At 46.4% G+C, this 17,671-nt stretch overlaps 1 protein-coding gene across 2 annotated transcripts; it reads left to right on the top strand.

Moving 5' to 3' along the window:
- Nucleotides 1-1,532: 1,532 nt before the first annotated feature.
- On the top strand, nucleotides 1,533-17,361 carry HSPA2 (heat shock protein family A (Hsp70) member 2). 2 transcript variants are annotated; one of them, XM_040333324.1, is made up of 2 exons: nucleotides 1,533-3,046; nucleotides 3,093-3,178. In XM_040333324.1, exons 1-2 carry the CDS (start codon nucleotides 1,605-1,607, stop codon nucleotides 3,097-3,099), a joined length of 1,449 nt encoding a protein of 482 aa, XP_040189258.1. In that variant the 5' UTR covers nucleotides 1,533-1,604; the 3' UTR covers nucleotides 3,100-3,178. The 2 variants fall into 2 exon arrangements, with proteins under 2 accessions (XP_040189258.1, XP_040189257.1); XM_040333323.1 differs by lacking the exon at nucleotides 3,093-3,178 and adding an exon at nucleotides 16,521-17,361 and having other exon boundaries at nucleotides 1,551-3,032.
- Nucleotides 17,362-17,671: the final 310 nt, after the last annotated feature.

Genomic DNA, 17,671 nt, shown 5'->3' with positions numbered 1-17,671 from the left:
CCCATCAGAGTTTTTCTTGCATCAGAGTGTCCCCCATCAGAGTCTCCCTTGCATCAGAGAGTCCCCCTTGCATCAGAGCCCCCCTTGTATCAGAGTATCCCCCATCAGAGCCCCCCTTGTATCAGAGTATCCCCCATCAGAGTCTCCCTTGCATCAGAGTGTCCCCCATCAGAGTTTCCCTTGCATCAGAGTGTCCCCCATCAGAGTTTCCCTTGCATCAGAGTGTCCCCCATCAGAGTTTCCCTTGCATCAGAGTGTCCCCCATCAGAGTTTCCCTTGCATCAGAGTGTCCCCCATCAGAGTTTTTCTTGCATCAGAGTGTCCCCCATCAGAGTCCCCCTTGCATCAGTGTCCCTCTTGCATTAGAGTGTCCCCCCTTGCATCAGTGTGCCCCCTTGTACCAGAGAGCCCCTTTGCATTAGAGTGTCCCCCCTTACATCAGAGTGTCCCCCATTGCATTAGAGAGCCCCCCCTTGCATCAGAGTGTCCCCCATTGCATTAGAGTGTCCCTCATCAGAGTTTCCCCCTTGCATCAGAGTGTCCCCCATTGCATTAGAGAGCCCCCCCCTTGCATCAGAGTGTCCCCCATTGCATTAGAGTTTCCCTCATCAGAGTTTCCCCCTTGAATCAGAGTGCCCCCCTCCCACATGTACTCATTCACAGCTCCCCAGAAAATAAGCATTGTTCCTCTCTCCAGTCATGTGATAAGTGATAGGGGAAGAGAGGAAGAAAAGTCTGCCGGCTGTCTATCTCCCCCTATAGGGCGGGAGGGAGCAGAAAGGCTAATATTCACTCCAGCAAGTGACGGCTGCTGCTTCTCTTGGCAGGAGTGAAATTGCGACTGTCAGAGAGGAGCGGCTGGAGGGCTGCACCTGACGGCCCACTGAGCCATCGGCCCACCGGGAAACTCCCGGTAGTCCCACTGGCCAGTCTGTGCCTGGGTGTATTGTTTGCTGCCCCCCCCTCCAAAAAAAATATACCACCAGCAGCCACTGCTAGCAACATTTTAACATGTTTGCAAATAAAGTAAAACATTGCCTTGGTAGACAAATGGTTAATTATAAAATGTATTTGGAATGGACTGTGTCTCCCTCCATGGATCTCCCCATCCCTGATCCCGCACATCACACACAGGGAGTGTTTGTCATACTCTTTAGCTGAACCAAATAAGGAATAATCTCTCCGCAGAAAGACATTTGGCATTTAACCGGACCCGAGGAATCCTAAACATCAGGCGGGGTGGCCACGCCCATCTGTTTAACGCGCCCGATGATCCGCCTCCTCGCACTTCCATTGGCTGCCTAAAATCCCAGGCGTACGCTGACCACGCCCGTTCTTGGCACTGGCTTCACTGCGTTGCCATGGCTCCGAGCAAGGACGTCCAGTCCACAATTATAATTGGAGGAAAACGCTGTCCAATCGCGCTACTGTTGGTGACAGCCGAGCCCGCGGGGCTAAAGCCGCCGATTGGATAGAAGTTTTAAGCCCGCTGGCGCCGTCGACCAACGATAGGGAAGGGCGGGGGAGTATAAAACACCTCACTGGCAGCATCGCGCAGCAGTCGCTGAGTAGCCTGTGAAGTGAACTGCTACGGAGATTTAACCATGTCTGCTTGTGGTCCGGCAGTGGGCATCGACCTGGGCACCACCTACTCCTGTGTGGGGGTGTTCCAGCTTGGCAAGGTAGAGATTATTGCCAATGACCAGGGCAACCGCACCACCCCCAGCTACGTGGCATTCACCGACACCGAGCGGCTGGTAGGGGATGCAGCCAAGAACCAGGTGGCCATGAACCCCAACAACACGGTCTTCGATGCCAAGCGACTGATTGGGCGGCGGTTCGATGACCCCACCGTGCAGGCCGATATGAAGCACTGGCCCTTTACCGTGGTGAATGAAGGTGGCAAGCCCAAGTTGCAGGTGGAGTACAAGGGCGAGATGAAGACCTTCTTCCCGGAGGAGATCTCATCCATGGTGCTCAACAAGATGAAGGAGGTCGCTGAGGCTTACCTGGGCTGCCGGGTCCCCAACGCCGTAGTCACAGTGCCAGCCTACTTCAATGACTCTCAGCGGCAGGCCACCAAGGACGCGGGCACCATCTCTGGCATCAACGTGCTGCGGATCATCAACGAGCCCACCGCCGCGGCTATCGCCTACGGCCTGGACAAGAAGGGCACTGGTGAACGTAACGTCCTCATCTTTGACCTGGGTGGTGGCACCTTCGATGTGTCCATACTCACCATCGACGATGGCATCTTCGAGGTGAAGTCCACGGCCGGAGACACCCACCTGGGTGGCGAGGACTTTGACAACCGCATGGTCAACCACTTTGTGGACGAGTTCAAACGCAAACACAAGAAGGACATAAGCAGCAACAAGCGGGCCCTCCGCCGCCTTCGCACTGCATGCGAGCGAGCCAAGCGCACCCTGTCCTCCAGCACCCAGGCCAGCATCGAGATTGACTCGCTCTACGAGGGCACCGACTACTATACATCCATTACCCGTGCCCGCTTTGAGGAGCTCAACGGCGACCTGTTCCGTGGCACACTGGAACCCGTGGAGAAGGCGCTGCGAGACGCCAAGCTGGACAAGGCGCAGATCAATGAGATTGTCCTGGTCGGCGGCTCCACGCGCATCCCCAAGATCCAGAAGATGCTGCAGGATTTCTTCAACGGCAAGGAGCTCAATAAGAGCATCAACCCGGATGAGGCGGTGGCGTACGGGGCTGCAGTGCAGGCGGCCATCCTGACCGGGGACAAGTCGGAGAAGGTGCAGGACCTGCTGCTCCTCGACGTGGCGCCGCTGTCGCTTGGCATCGAGACTGCCGGAGGAGTGATGACCGCGCTCATCAAGAGAAACACCACCATCCCCACCAAGCAGACCCAGACCTTCACCACCTACTCCGACAACCAGAACAGCGTGCTCATCCAAGTCTACGAGGGTGAGAGGTCCATGACCAAGGACAACAACCTGCTGGGGAAGTTCGACCTCAACGGGATCCCCCCGGCACCCAGAGGGGTACCCCAGATCGAGGTAAAATGGAGGGGGAAAGGGCGGTACAGGGTGGGTGGGTACACTGGATCCCACTGCATTGAATTGATTTAAATGAAAAGGTTGGGGTACATACAGAGATCAGTACAGATCAGAACCCATACAGAGATCAGAACCCATACATAGATCAGTACAGATCAGAACACATACAGAGATCAGTACAGATCAGAACACATACAGAGATCAGTACAGATCAGAACACATACATAGATCAGTACAGATCAGAACCCATACAGAGATCAGTACAGATCAGAACACATACATAGATCAGTACAGATCAGAACCCATACAGAGATCAGAACCCATACAGAGATCAGAACACATACAGAGATCAGAACACATACATAGATCAGTACAGATCAGAACACATACAGAGATCAGTACAGATCAGAACCCATACAGAGATCAGAACCCATACAGAGATCAGAACACATACAGAGATCAGAACACATACAGAGATCAGTACAGATCAGAACCCATACAGAGATCAGAACACATACAGAGATCAGAACACATACATAGATCAGAACACATACAGAGATCAATACAGATCAGAACACATACAGAGATCAGAACACATATACTGTAGAGATCAGTACAGATCAGAACACATACATAGATCAGAACACATACAGAGATCAGAACACTTACAGAGATCAGAACATATATACTGTAAAGATCAGTACAGATCACAACACATACATTTGTTTCTATGCAGAAGTGAGCCTCATTTTGTGCTTTCCAGCTTTAGTAAATAAACCTCATTTTTTTTTTTTTCTATTGAAAAGCCTGTGGCGTGCAAAACACAACCCAAAAACTCCACACGGTGCAGGAAAAAATGTGCACACACATAGAGAGTGAAACACAAAAAACTGCGACGGGTGCCATCGTCAAATGGTCCTCAAAAGAGGACCCAGCTCTGATTCCCCGGGGCGTTAGGCTCCTGACAGGAAAAAGAAAATAAACCTCATTGTGTACTTAAAAGTTGGGTATGCCTGTACAGAGATCAGAACACATACAGAGATCAGTACAGAGATCAGAACACATACAGAGATCAGTACAGAGATCAGAACACATACAGAGATCAGTACAGAGATCAGAACACATACAGAGATCAGAACACATACAGAGATCAGTACAGAGATCAGAACACATACAGAGATCAGTACAGAGATCAGAACACATACAAAGATCAGTACAGAGATCAGAACACATACAGAGATCAGAACACATACAGAGATCAGAACACAGAGATCAGAACACATACAAAGATCAGTACAGATCAGAACACATACAGAGATCAGTACAGAGATCAGAACACATACAGAGATCAGAACACATACAGAGATCAGAACACATACAGAGATCAGTACAGAGATCAGAACACATACAGAGATCAGAACACGTACAGAGATCAGAACACATACAGAGATCAGTACAGAGATCAGAACACATACAGAGATCAGAACATGTACAGAGATCAATACAGATCAGAACACATACAGAGATCACAACACATACAGAGATCACAACACATATAGAGATCACAACACATATAGAGATCACATAGAGATCACAACACATATAGAGATCAGAACACATACAGAGATCAGAACACATACAGAGATCAGACCACATACAGAGATCAGTACAGATCAGAACCCATACAGAGAGATCACAACACATATAGAGATCAAAGCACATAAAGAGATCAGTTGAGATACAGATCGGTACATATAGAGGTCAATGCACATACAGATCAATGCAGTTCGGAGCACATAGAGAGATCAGAGTACATGCAGATGAGTAAACATACTTGGGGAGATTTATTAAATCTGGAGAGTGGAAATTTGGGGAATTTGCACATACAGATCAATGCGATGCAGCCTGCAGGAATGTTTCCTGTGAACAGCCCTTGGAGTTTATCTTGTGCATTATGCCTTTGACTGTGTTGGAAAATGTAGCAGATTGCATGGCAGTGTGACTGTGTGAACCAGACCTACTTTGCCCATGTAACCAACAATAATGATCAAACATGTACTGAACCACAATGTGGGTAGGGCAATACACAGCAATGTGCGGTGTAAATAAGCCCCATTTGTCACCCATGTATTGATCTCATCCATTAAAATGACCAAACAGTTTCTAGTGAACCACAATTGGTAGGATGCCCAACTATGTCATATTTACTGCCAAAAGCTGTGCGAAAATAGCCAACTCTGTGTATGGCTGGCATCTTTCATCCTACCATGGTAAAAAAAATTAGGAGTTCATTTACTAAAACTGGAGGGTGCCAAATCTGGTGTAGCTCTGCAGAGAAACCAATCAGTTTCCATTTTTTTTTTTTTATTGTTAAAGCTTTATTGAACAAGCTGAAGTGAGAAGCTGATTGGCTACCATGCACAACTGCACCAGGCTTTGCACTCCAGTTTTAGTAAATCACCCTCATTATATCACATTTACTAAAGTGTGGAGTGAGCTGAAGAGGACTTGTGCTTGCTGCAACATCCATGGAGAAGAAGAAGCTGCCTCTTTCTGAAATAAGATGTTTAAAGTCAGGACAGTGTATTTCAGCATGTCTGACTCCAGATCTGCTTCACATTAGTAAATCAGGCTCAGTTTGGATTTTATTACCAGTTGGTAAGGTGAGTATAACGGGTAGGGGGTCCCTTTACAAAGACAATGGCGTTGGTTTACTAAATCTGGAGAGTGCAGAATCTGGTGCAGCTCTGCATGGTAGCCAATCGGCTTCTAACTTTAGCTTGTTCAAGTAAGCTTTGACAATAAAACCTGGAAGCTGATTGGCTACCATGCACAGCTACACCAGATTTTGCACTCTCCAGTTTTAGTAAATCAACCCCTTAGCCCTGGTTCACATTGATGCTACTTTGAAATCGCGCTACTTTACTTGAAGTATCGTGATTTCAAAGTAGCAAGGTCAGCGCGATTTCAGGTGATACTTGATAGACATTTGTGTGGCTTCATGCACAGATGTCTATTGAAATCGCACCTCAAATCGGCAAAAGTAGTGCAGGAACTACTTTTGCAAATCGATGCGGCACCGCAAAATCGGTGTCGCACCGATTGGAACACTGCCATTGCCTTCAATAGGCTACGACTTGTCATGCGATTTGATCTCTCAAAGCGCATTACAAATCGCTTCAATGTGAACCTAGGCTCAGTGTTTTTCACCATGGTAGGATGAAAGACGCCAGGCATACACAGAGTTGGGTGTTTTCGCAACGCTTTTGGCAACAAATAGGACATCCTATACCAATTGCGGTTCGTTAAAAAATGTTTGATAATTTTAATGGCTGAGATCAATAACATAGGTGACAAGTGGGGCTTATTCACACAGGACATTCGTTTCAGTAAATTAGTTGCACTGTCAGTTTTGTGCTTGCACTTTGCTGTGACTACAAGAAAATGGTGTCCGGCTATACACAGGATCAGCAGACTGGTGAAAGATGATGAGAATTGGCTTCAGCTCGGTTCTCCACCCATTGAAGAGCCCCCTTCCCCCACCCAAAGCATTTCGCCCATGTGGGGCTTAATCCTAGATGCCCTTTTGCTGTGTTGAAATTGAAAATGTAGCAGAATGCACAGCAATGTGTTGTGTGAATGAGGCCAGCTGTTGCCCATGTAGCAGTTCTTGGTGATCTCATGCACAGCTGTTACGGAACCCCAATGTTGGTAGGATGCCCTGATCTGTCATTTTTGCTACTGCACTTAAAGCAGAGTTCTGGCCGCTTTTTTTTCTTCAAATAAAATTACCCCCCGTGACAATTACTACTCAGACTTTCCTGTCCGTCCAAGTGTCCACTTTTTGTTATTTGTGCCGCATTGTTTACTGACTATGATCTCCTAAAACACAACACGACCTTCCTGACTGTGGGCATTAGGTGCATGCTGACTACCCAGCATGCACCTCCCGATCTCGCACATGTGCAGTGGGAAGGAAGCGCGCCCACTAAATTACCGTATTTATCGCGGTATAACGCGCTCCCGCGTATACCGCGCACCCCTAAAGTTGCCCCCAATCCTGTGGAAAAAAAGTTTTTTTTGTGCTAACAGTTTTGGTGTCTTGCGCGGCGGCCTCGTCGGGTCCGGCGTTCGTCTGCGGCTTCGGGTGTCCTCTTCGTCGGGTCCGGTGTCCTTCTGCGGCTTCGGGTGTCCTCTTCGTCGGGTCCGGCATCCTTCTGCGGCTTCGGGTGTCCTCTTCGTCGGGTCCGGCAGTCGTGTATTGTCGGCAATGCTCGGCAACTCTCGTGCTGACGTCCTGTACGTCCAGGACGTGAGCGCGGAAGGAGCCGAGACTGCCCGACTATACCCGAGTGTACTGCGCTCGGTATATGTCGGCGCAGTATTCAAAACTCGGCGCGGGAAAGCGGGTATCGGCGTATACCGCGCACCCACGATTTTGCCCTGATTTTCAGGGCAAAAAAGTGCGCGGTATACGCCGATAAATACGGTACTACTAAATACTAATACTAAATTCTCATTTAAAAAATGGCGCCTACCTCCGCCTAGCATCACGTCGTTTCCGGTTTTGAACGACCACAATACTAGCTGCGGGGGTTGCCCATTGGCTCCTGGGATTGATGACACAGCAATCCCAATTGAAAAGCAGAAATGATGTACCTCCCCAGAGCAAGGTAGGACGGAAGTACAGTTTCAAGACAACAGAAAAAGTACAAAACGACAAAAAAAATATATATATTCAAAAACAATTAGAGGTGGGGGCCTCTATTAAAGGGGTTGTAAAAGTTTGTGTTTTTTTTCACTTTAATGCATCCTATGCATCCCCCCCCGATAGGGGAGAGCGGAGATCTGACAGGGCGGTCCCTGCACATTGTGTGGGGACCGCCCTGTCATCCGCCGGCTCAGCTGGGATCAATGGAGCGATCCCCACTGAGCAAGCAGAGGTTCACGGGGCGGATCATCACGGATCCGTCCCGTGTGAAAGGGCCCTTATGTGTCCATGAAAAATGTCCCTCTTGGATTCATAGGGTGACCCCCTTATTCGTTGATCGGCCATACAATATAGCACCAGCAGAGAGAAAGGGAGCTTTGTACATAGCAGCCACTTTTCTGGGTTTATTTCCCACAGAGAGCAAGAATCAAATTGGATTGGCCATTCTGGGCAACAGCTCACATTTCTCCCTGTTATAAATCAGCCAGAAGGTTATTTTTATTAGCGCAACAGATGTGAATGTTGGTTATGACAGTATACAGTAATAGTTCTCTTGCCAAGAACAACTTGACATTTGATCAGATCCCTCTGGATTTACAGTAACTAGCTTCACACTTCAGTCCTCTTGCTGGGTTCCTACCCTCTTCCATCTCCCTGAAAAAAAAGGTCCTTTACGCTCTTTTTGGGAATTCATACTAAAGAAGTATATTTTTGGGGGGTTAATTATATTTGCAAAATTTACCTTTTGGGGTTCCCTTTTTGTGTTATGGAGATGCAAACAGCAGGATCGGAGAGGAGGGGGAGAGGAGCGAGGCTTTGGGGCGGCCGCATCGCTGGACCGTGGGGCAGGTGAGTGTCTGTTTATTAAAAGTCAGCAGCTACACTTTTTGTAGCTGCTAACTTTTAACCTCCCTGGCGATATGATTCTGTCTAGAATTACGTACCAAAAGCGGTACAATTATTTTGCAAGGAAATTTGGCGTTTTATACTGTAGGCCTGCAATTCTTAGGAATAACTCACTTAAATCTGACCAAACAAGAGTCTAGTAGGCATCCCGGGTATGAATTTTTTTTAAAAAACAAAATTATAAATTATAATATAATAAATAATTATAAATAATTATAACAAATAATAATAATAATATAATTCTAATAAAAATTATTCAGTAATGTAATCAACTCAAAATCACTGAAATGTGCTCAGTTGCAGAATTGTTGCTGTCATTACTTTAATTTTTTTATGACGAATTTCCCCACAAATCGCTATCGCTCAATTCTGCAAGTGATTATAATTTATTATCACTGTTTTCTAGCTGCTCTAAAACCATTTTTGACATAAAGGGACACTTTTGGTTGCTATGGACAATCTACAGTTTGCAGGCAGAAAGAACAGTTTTTATTATACAAAAGAACATGTAGGACACTGGGCAGACCACTAGGGACAAGGGGGTGTGTATTTTTTACATACAGTACTGTAATCTATAAGATTACAGTATACTGTATGTAAGGTGTTTGTTTACGTTTTTGAATTTGGTGCCGTTCTCCGCTCCCGTGCGTCGTAACGTCGCAGGGAACGGAGATCGGCGGCACACGGGGACACCGTGAATCGAGCGAGGACCCGCTCGCTCACACAGCGGGGATGCATCGCAGGATCCAGGGACAAGGTAAGTAACTTTGTCTGTGGATGCTGCGAAAGGTAAGCCGCCCCGCTGCACGCTCTGCACATCTACACCGAGCGTGACTCGGGGATACCGATCCTAGCATGGAAAAACCACCCCGAGTCACGCTCGGGGATACCGCTATGGAGGTTAATAAACTTACAAACAAGTAGAACTCCTATTTAACAGATTAATGATGATGATGATGATGATGATGATAATAATATTGTATTCTGCCTTATAAGTGCTGTTGTGGCAACAGTTAAAGGAGTTCCCTGACCTAAAACTTTTAACCCCCGCTGTGCCCGGGCTGTACAACTATACAAAATAAACTTTCACTTACCTGCCTACGATCCCCCGTTGTTCCGATATCTTCCTGCGTGTCGGTGACTCACAGTGCGCTCAGCCTATCAGCGGCCGCGACGGGACATTGCTGCGGCCGCTGATAGGCTGAGCGCACTGTGAGTCACCGACACGCAGGAAGCGGAGAAGAACGGGACGGCGATATCGGAACAACGGGGGATCGTAGGCAGGTAAGTGAAAGTTTATTTTGTATAGTTTTACAGCCCGGGCACAGCGGGGGTTAAAAGTTTTAGGTCAGAGAACTCCTTTAAGAAAACAAATTAATGGGGTGAGCAACTATATGGCAAATGAGAGTTAATATAGAAAAATGCTAAATAATGCATTTGGGTGGCAAAAATCTGAATGCAATCTATACACTGGGGGGAGAACCTCTGGGGGAATCTAGGATGGAAAAGTAAATGATAGGCTCAGCAATGGCATGCAATGCCAAGCTGTTGCTAACAAAGCAAACAGAATATTGACATGCATTAAAAAGGGGATTAACTCCAGAGATAAAACTATAATTCTTCCGCTCTACAAGACTCTGGTGCGGCCGCACCTAGAGTATGCTGTCCAGTTCTGGGCACCAGTCCTTAGGAAGGATGCACTGGAAATAGAGCGAGTACAAAGAAGAGCAACAAAGCTAATAAAGGGTCTGGAGGATATTAGTTATGAGGAAAGGTTGCGAGCACTGAACTTATTCTCTCTGGAGAAGAGACGCTTGAGAGGGGATATGATTTCAATTTACAAATACTGTACTGGTGACCCCACAATAGGGATAAAACTTTTTCACGGAAGGGAGTTTAACAAGACACGTGGCAAGGATGTGGAATTCCCTTCCACAGGCGGTGGTCTCAGCGGGGAGCATCGATAATTAAAAAAACTATTAGATAAGCACCTGAACGACTGCAACCTACAGGGATATCCAATGTAATACTGACATATAATCACACACATATGTTGGACTTGATGGACTTGTGTCTTTTTTCAACCTCACCTACTATGTAAGTATGAAAAAATAAATAAAAAATAATTGTCTGAAGTTTATTTATTACGGGTATTTATACAGCATCAATGCTTTTTTTTTTACACAGCATTTTATATATACAGTCCCTGCCCTTAAGGACTTTACAATCTACATTCCCTAGCTGACATACGTGTGTGTGTGTGTGTATGTATATGTGTGTGTGTTTAGATATATATATATATATATATATATATATACTGTATATAGTGTGTGTATGTACAGCCACTGTGCAAGTGCAATCTGCACCTTTTTTTTTTATTTCCTATAGGAGACGGTATTGGTACCCTGAATGAATTGGATTTCTAGTTCCCCTGTGACTGTACCGGATTCCCCTCTCTGCGTCACACGCTGTCATGTACTGTCATCCCCTTCAGTCTTATCACCTGCTCTGATATCTGTTGCTAGAACACAGTTTATTTTACAGTGTAAACTTGAGCGGGGAACATTACATTTGTATGAAGGAAGATTCCTAACACAGACTATGACTAATAGGGATGGAGCTTGTCAATCCTAGAATACATTACATTCACTATAGTCATACATGCAGCTATCTAGTTACTGAGTGGTTCTAAAGACTAAAGGTTTTCCACCATAATACATTCTTAAAGCGGTGGTTCACCCTGCTGAACAACATTTCAGCATAAAATTCGGCATCGTAGCGCGAGCTACAGTATGCCGGTCTTACATTTTTTATCCCTGTACTCACTGTTATATCGTCCATAGAAGATTCCGTCTGCCGCGGGGAATGGGCGTTCCTAGCAAGAGGGAGGGTGATTGATGGCCGACTCTGGCACGTCACGCTCCCCGAAGACAGCCGGAGTAGGTCTCGGCTCTTCACGGCGCCTGCGCACAGGCTATGCGCAGGCGCCGTGAAGAGCCAAGCCTATTTCGGCTATTTCCGGAGAAGCGTGACGCGCCAGAGCCGGCCGTCAATCACTTTCCGTCTGGATTGGAACGCCCATTCCCCGTGGGCAGTCGGAATCGTCTAGGTAGGATTAAACAGTGAGTACAGGGATAAAAAATGTAAGACCGGCATACTGTAGCTCGCGCTACGATGCCGAATTTTATGCTAGAATAAAAAAAATTTTTTTTTTTTTTTTTTAATAGGGTGAACCCCCGCTTTAAGGTAAAAACCGTCTGTGTCACAGGTCCTCACCCCCTCCTTATAACCTGAGCCCGATCTCAATGGGATGGGGCCGAGCCGTGCTGTCTGTGTCAATAGATGCATACAGTGCGATTCGGGAGTGAGCCTGCAACAATGCCCCAATAAAAAATGGCTTTCTATGGTGCACTTGCCAAAGAGGAGGAGCCAGGAGTGCAAGTGGGGGACCCCAGAAGAGGAGGATCAGGGATGCTCTGTGCAAAAGCTTTGCCCAGAGCAAGTGAGTATGACATGTTTGTTTTTTTATAAAAAAAAAAAAATTAAAGCTTTTACAATCACTTTAAAGTCCTCTAAGGAGTGATGACTCAGCTGTAGCTGAACTCTGGTGAATTGAATACAGATCGTGTTAAGTCTGTCCTGGGTATAGAGGTAAAGCTGGCCATACACTGTAAGGCTGGCCATAGATCGATTTTTGCAGGAAAGAAAATTGCTCAATTTCCCCAGCAACGTAGAATCCTTCAGACGGACCATTGTGTTCTTCCAGCAGGGGGAGCCTTTCCTGCTGAGAGAACACTGTGATTATTGCTAGCAGCTATGACAACCACTAGCAATAATCACATGTAAAATCCAACAGGCTGGTTTCACCCAAGTTGATCAATCGATCAACTTGGGTATATTCTGCCTGTCCATATATGGTACAAATCTTGGCCAGTTCAGCGGGAACCGTCTATGGCCGGTATAAGATTTCATTGAATTGCCCCATCCATGTTACAGTGTGGATGGACGAATGTCTCCTGCCAGCTATTGAATTCTGGTAGCTGCTACTGTTAGAATACGCCAGCAGCGGCTCATCTGATTGGATGCAGCTGCCGTTCCGCCAACAGTTTCTCACCTGGCTCCTAGGATTTTCAGAAAGAAGACTATAGGGCGATTGCTGAAATTTTCTACATGTATGGCCAACTGCAGATCTTCCAACGTTGCCAGCATGACCTTCCATGCCCTGCTAACCCCGAGTGCCTCCCCACTGATGAACAATAAGACGCAATAGTGCGATAATGATGACATGGGCCAGGCAGACCTAATGCCAGACTTCCTGACAGACACAAGAAAGCCGCTCTGCAATTTTTACATAATAAAAGACATCTTGTCCAATCCACGGTGTGATCAAATCTGGCAGGACTGCAGAGTGTGCTATCCGTTTCCTTCACAAGAGTGTGAAAGAAAGCGTGCCAACACATCTGGAAAGTTCTAATCAAAGCAGAGTACAGTGTACAGCATGTCCGGCCAAAACACTTTGCCTTTAGATTGTGGGAAAGGATTAGAACCCCTGGATTTTGCGCCGTAAGTTACGGCGGCATAGTCTATCTCTGGCGGCGTAAGGGCGCGGAATTCAAATCTGCAATTAGTGGGCGTGTTTCATTTAAATGAAGCGCGTCCCCGCGACGAATGAACTGCGCATGCGCCGTCCCTAAATTTCCCGCCGTGCATTGCGCTAAATGACGTCGCAAGGACGTAATTTTTTTTAACATAGACGTGAATTACGTCCATCCCGATTCACGGACGACTTACGCAAAAAAAATTCAAGATAAACGCGGGAACGACGGCCATACTTAATATGGCAGGTCTAACTATACGCAACGAAATACCAGCTTTACCTATACGCCGGAAAAAGCCGTAAAAAAAATTCGCCGATCGTGGATCGTCGGAAATAGCTAATTTGCATACCTGACGCGGAAAACGACGTGAACGCCACCCAGCGGACGCCGAAGATTTGCATCTTAGATCCGAAGGCGTACGAAGACCTGTCGGATCTAACCCAGATGCCGTTGTATCTTGGTTTGAGGATTCAAACCAAAGATACGACGCGGGTAGTTTGAAAGTACGCCGGCGTATCAGCAGATACACCGGCGTACTCGCTCTGTGGATCTGCCCCATGATGTGCTAGTATGCATCGTATCATACCGGTCACGGCACTCGCTTGTGAATAAACAGCACGGGGGGCCAGTTCTTCACAGCGCATGCGCCGATGACATCATCAGTGCAGTATAAGTAAATATCTACTAAACGGCGCACGTTTAGGAGATATTTACAGTACCTATAGATAAGCCTTAATATAGGCTTACCTATAGGTACAACTTGCAAAGGGAGGTTTACAACTTCTTTAAAGGGGATGTAAACCCATTTTTTTTTCATTATTAAGGCTTGCACCTTGTACAGTATAGGATTTCATGTCATCTGTGCCCAGTCTTGCCACAAAGAGGTAATCCAGCGCTGAGCAGTCCTCTTATCTTTTTTGTAATCTTACATGTAAATCCCCTGTCACTCACAGCAAGGCGTGCCCACGCAGCGGTGCGATCCCGATGCGCTCCTGTCACCCGGACACAACGCATCTCAGATCGGCAGGAGGTCTCTGTGATTGGCCCTCCTGATCACATGACGGCCGTGTCCAATCACAACCAATGGTCCCAAAATGTGTCAGAAGTGTCCGCCATTATGTCGCAGTACCGAAAAAAATCGCTGATCGCCACCATTACTAGTAAAAAAAAAATATTAATAAAAATGCCATACAAATACCCCCTCTTTTGTAAACGCTATAACGTTTGCGCAAACCAATCAATAAACGCTTATTGCGATTTTTTTTACGAAAAATATGTAGAAGAATACGTATCGGCCTAAACTGAGGGGAAAAAAATGTTTTTTTATATATTTTTGGGGGATATTTATTACAGCAAAAAGTAAAAAATATTCATTTTTTTCAAAATTGTCGCTCTATTTTTGTTTATAGCGCAAAAACTAAAAACCGCAGAGGTGATCAAATACCACCAAAAGAAAGCTCTATTTGTGGGAAAAAAAAGGACGCCAATTTTGTTTGGGAGCCACGTCGCACGCCCGCGCAATTGTCAGTTAAAACGAAGCAGTACCGAATCGCAAAAAGTACTCTGATCTTTGACCAGCAATATGGTACGGGGGTTAAGTGGTTAAAAAATATTTTTTTTTCCCAAAGTTCCGGTATTTTTTCGCTTATATCGCAAAAAATATATGGTGAATAAATACCACCAAAAGAAAGCTCTATTTGTGCGAACAAAATGATAAAAATCGAATTTGGGTACAGTGTTGCATGACCGCGCAATTCTCATTGAAAATGTGAGAGCGCGGAAAGCTGAAAATTGGCCTGGGAAGGAAGGGGGTGTAAGTGCCCAGTATTGAAGTGGTTACAATGAAGATACTTATACTGACCTCTCCTGAAAATTCTAGATGCTTAGCTGTCTTGCTCAAGGTATTTGAGGCACTGACCAGGAACACTATGGGGGGGATTTACTAAGACTGAAGAGTGCAACATTTGGTGAAGCTCTGCATAGAAACCAATCAGATCCAAGTTTTTATTGTCAAAGCTTAATTGGAGAAGCTGAAGTCAGAAAATGATTGGCTACCATGCACAGCTGCACCAGATTCTGAGTGTCCCAGTTTTAGTAAATCTCTCCCTCTGTCTTTCCAGATTTTGATGCTTGTTCCAGGTCAATGACAAAGAACGTACCGTATTTTCGGCGTATAAGACGACTTTCTGGATGCAAAAAAATGCATCCAAAGTCGGGGGTCGTCTTATACGCCGGGGACAGTCTCCGTGCTGCGAGAGCGTCAATGGTTTAAAAGCTGCGCCTTCTCCTCAGAGTGTTCTGTGAAAGGCGGAACACAAATCTTCCCAGCAGCGCCTCTGTTCTGTGTTCCTCCTATCACAGATGCCTTCTCATTCTCGGACGAGATGAGAGGACGTCCGTGATAGGCGGAACACAGAACAGAGGCGCTGCTGGGAAATTTTGTGTTCCGCCTATCACAGGACAGTCTGAGGAGAAGGCGCATCTTTTAAATCATTGACGCTCACAGCACGGAGACTGTCACCGCACAGCCTATTCAGGAAAAAAGTGAGTGATGGCAGTGTTTGCAGTGATTGCACTGGGGGGCAAGTTCAGGCACAGTGGGGGCAAGCTCAGGCACAGAGAGGGGCAAGTGATGGCACAGAGAGGGGGCAAGTGATGGCACAGAGAGGGGGCAAGTGATGGCACAGAGAGGGGGCAAGTGATGGCACAGTGAGGGGCAAGTGATGGCACAGTGAGGGGCAAGTGATGGCACAGTGAGGGGCAAGTGATGGCACAGAGAGGGGGCAAGTGATGGCACAGTGAGGGGCAAGTGATGGCACAGTGAGGGGCAAGTGATGGCACAGTGAGGGGCAAGTGATGGCACAGTGGGGGCAAGTGATGGCACAGTGGGGGCAAGTGATGGCACAGTGGGGGCAAGTGATGGCACAGTGGGGGCATGTAATGGCACAGTGAGGAATGTAATGGCACAGTGAGATTTGAAAAAGCCTGTTTCTGTCAGCGGTTCTGGCTACCCCTCAGCTTCCAGAAAGACTAGTAAGAAGGGGATAGTCTTATACAGTGAGTATATCCCAAAACCAACATTTTTCCTGGAAAATTAGGGGGTCGTCTTATACGCCCAGTCGTGTAATACGCCGGAAAATACGGTAGTTTAGAATAACAGCCAGGTAAATAGCATTTTCAGAAGGAGGTTAGCATCCATGTTTCTTTCATGTTAGGTTTACTTTATGGTCGGTATTGTGATTCTAACATTTGCACTTGCTTTGCCTTTTGAAGGTAACTTTTGACATTGATGCGAATGGTATACTGAACGTGACCGCCGCGGACAAGAGCACAGGCAAAGAAAACAAAATCACCATCACCAATGACAAGGGCCGGCTGAGCAAAGATGACATTGACCGCATGGTGAATGAGGCTGAGCAGTACAAGGCGGAAGACGAGGCCAACCGTGATAGGGTGGGGGCTAAGAACGGGGTAGAGTCTTACGTCTACCAAATCAAGCAGACCATAGAAGATGAGAAGCTGAAGGGTAAGTTGAGCGACCAGGACAAAGAGAAGATTTCGTCCAAGTGCAAGTCAGTCCTTGATTGGCTGGACAAGAACCAGATGGCGGAGAAAGAGGAGTTTGAGCATCAGCAAAAAGAATTGGAGAAAGTATGCAATCCAATCATTACCAAGCTTTACCAGGGAGGAGCCCCTAATCCAGGAGCCACTTGTGGAGGAGCAGCAGGAGGAGCAGGTAAAGGAGCAGGAGGACCCACCATTGAAGAAGTAGACTAGGTCGCCTGAGCTCTGTACTGGCAGGGTTTGCAATCAGAAATACAAATGGTAATATCTAGATTACATTTATTCATGTATTAATGTTTGCCTTGTAGACAGTCCAGTACATGTTCCTTCTAAATTAGTTCAAGGTTAGAAGTTAATACTTTCATTGCTGGAAGGAGTTGCCAAAGCCAATTTGCCTTTTTAATGTTTCCTATAGTGTGAGAGCTTTTGGTTTTACATTTCTGTTGGATGAAGGTTGATCATTACTGACGGGTCCTTGGAGAGGTTTAAGCTGCTCAAAGCAAACCTACCTACCTGTCTGAAAATGCAAAACGAAGAATTCTGCCTTTGACTAGAAGATGAAAGGCCGACACCTGTATATAGGCAGATATGGGGCGCTATTCTTACCTCCTCATGATAGTTTCTGGACGGTCTCTGGTGCTAGTAATGAATTATCAACCTGGATGTCAGAAATCCTGACTTTCTAGTTTTGGACCAGTGATCAAGAACAATCCACATGACTGTAACCTGGGCAGCATTTTCAGGAGGAGGCTTAAAGCGGTGGTTCACCCTCAGTAACAACATTGTAGGATTAAATTAAGCATAGTAGCGCGAGCTACAGTATGCCTTATTTTTTTTTTTTTGCCCCGTACTCACTGTTT

The sequence above is a fragment of the Rana temporaria genome, chromosome 13 (genome assembly GCF_905171775.1).
Source record: "Rana temporaria chromosome 13, aRanTem1.1, whole genome shotgun sequence".
NCBI lineage: Eukaryota > Metazoa > Chordata > Amphibia > Anura > Ranidae > Rana > Rana temporaria.
This window is presented reverse-complemented; position numbering and strand designations above follow the sequence as displayed.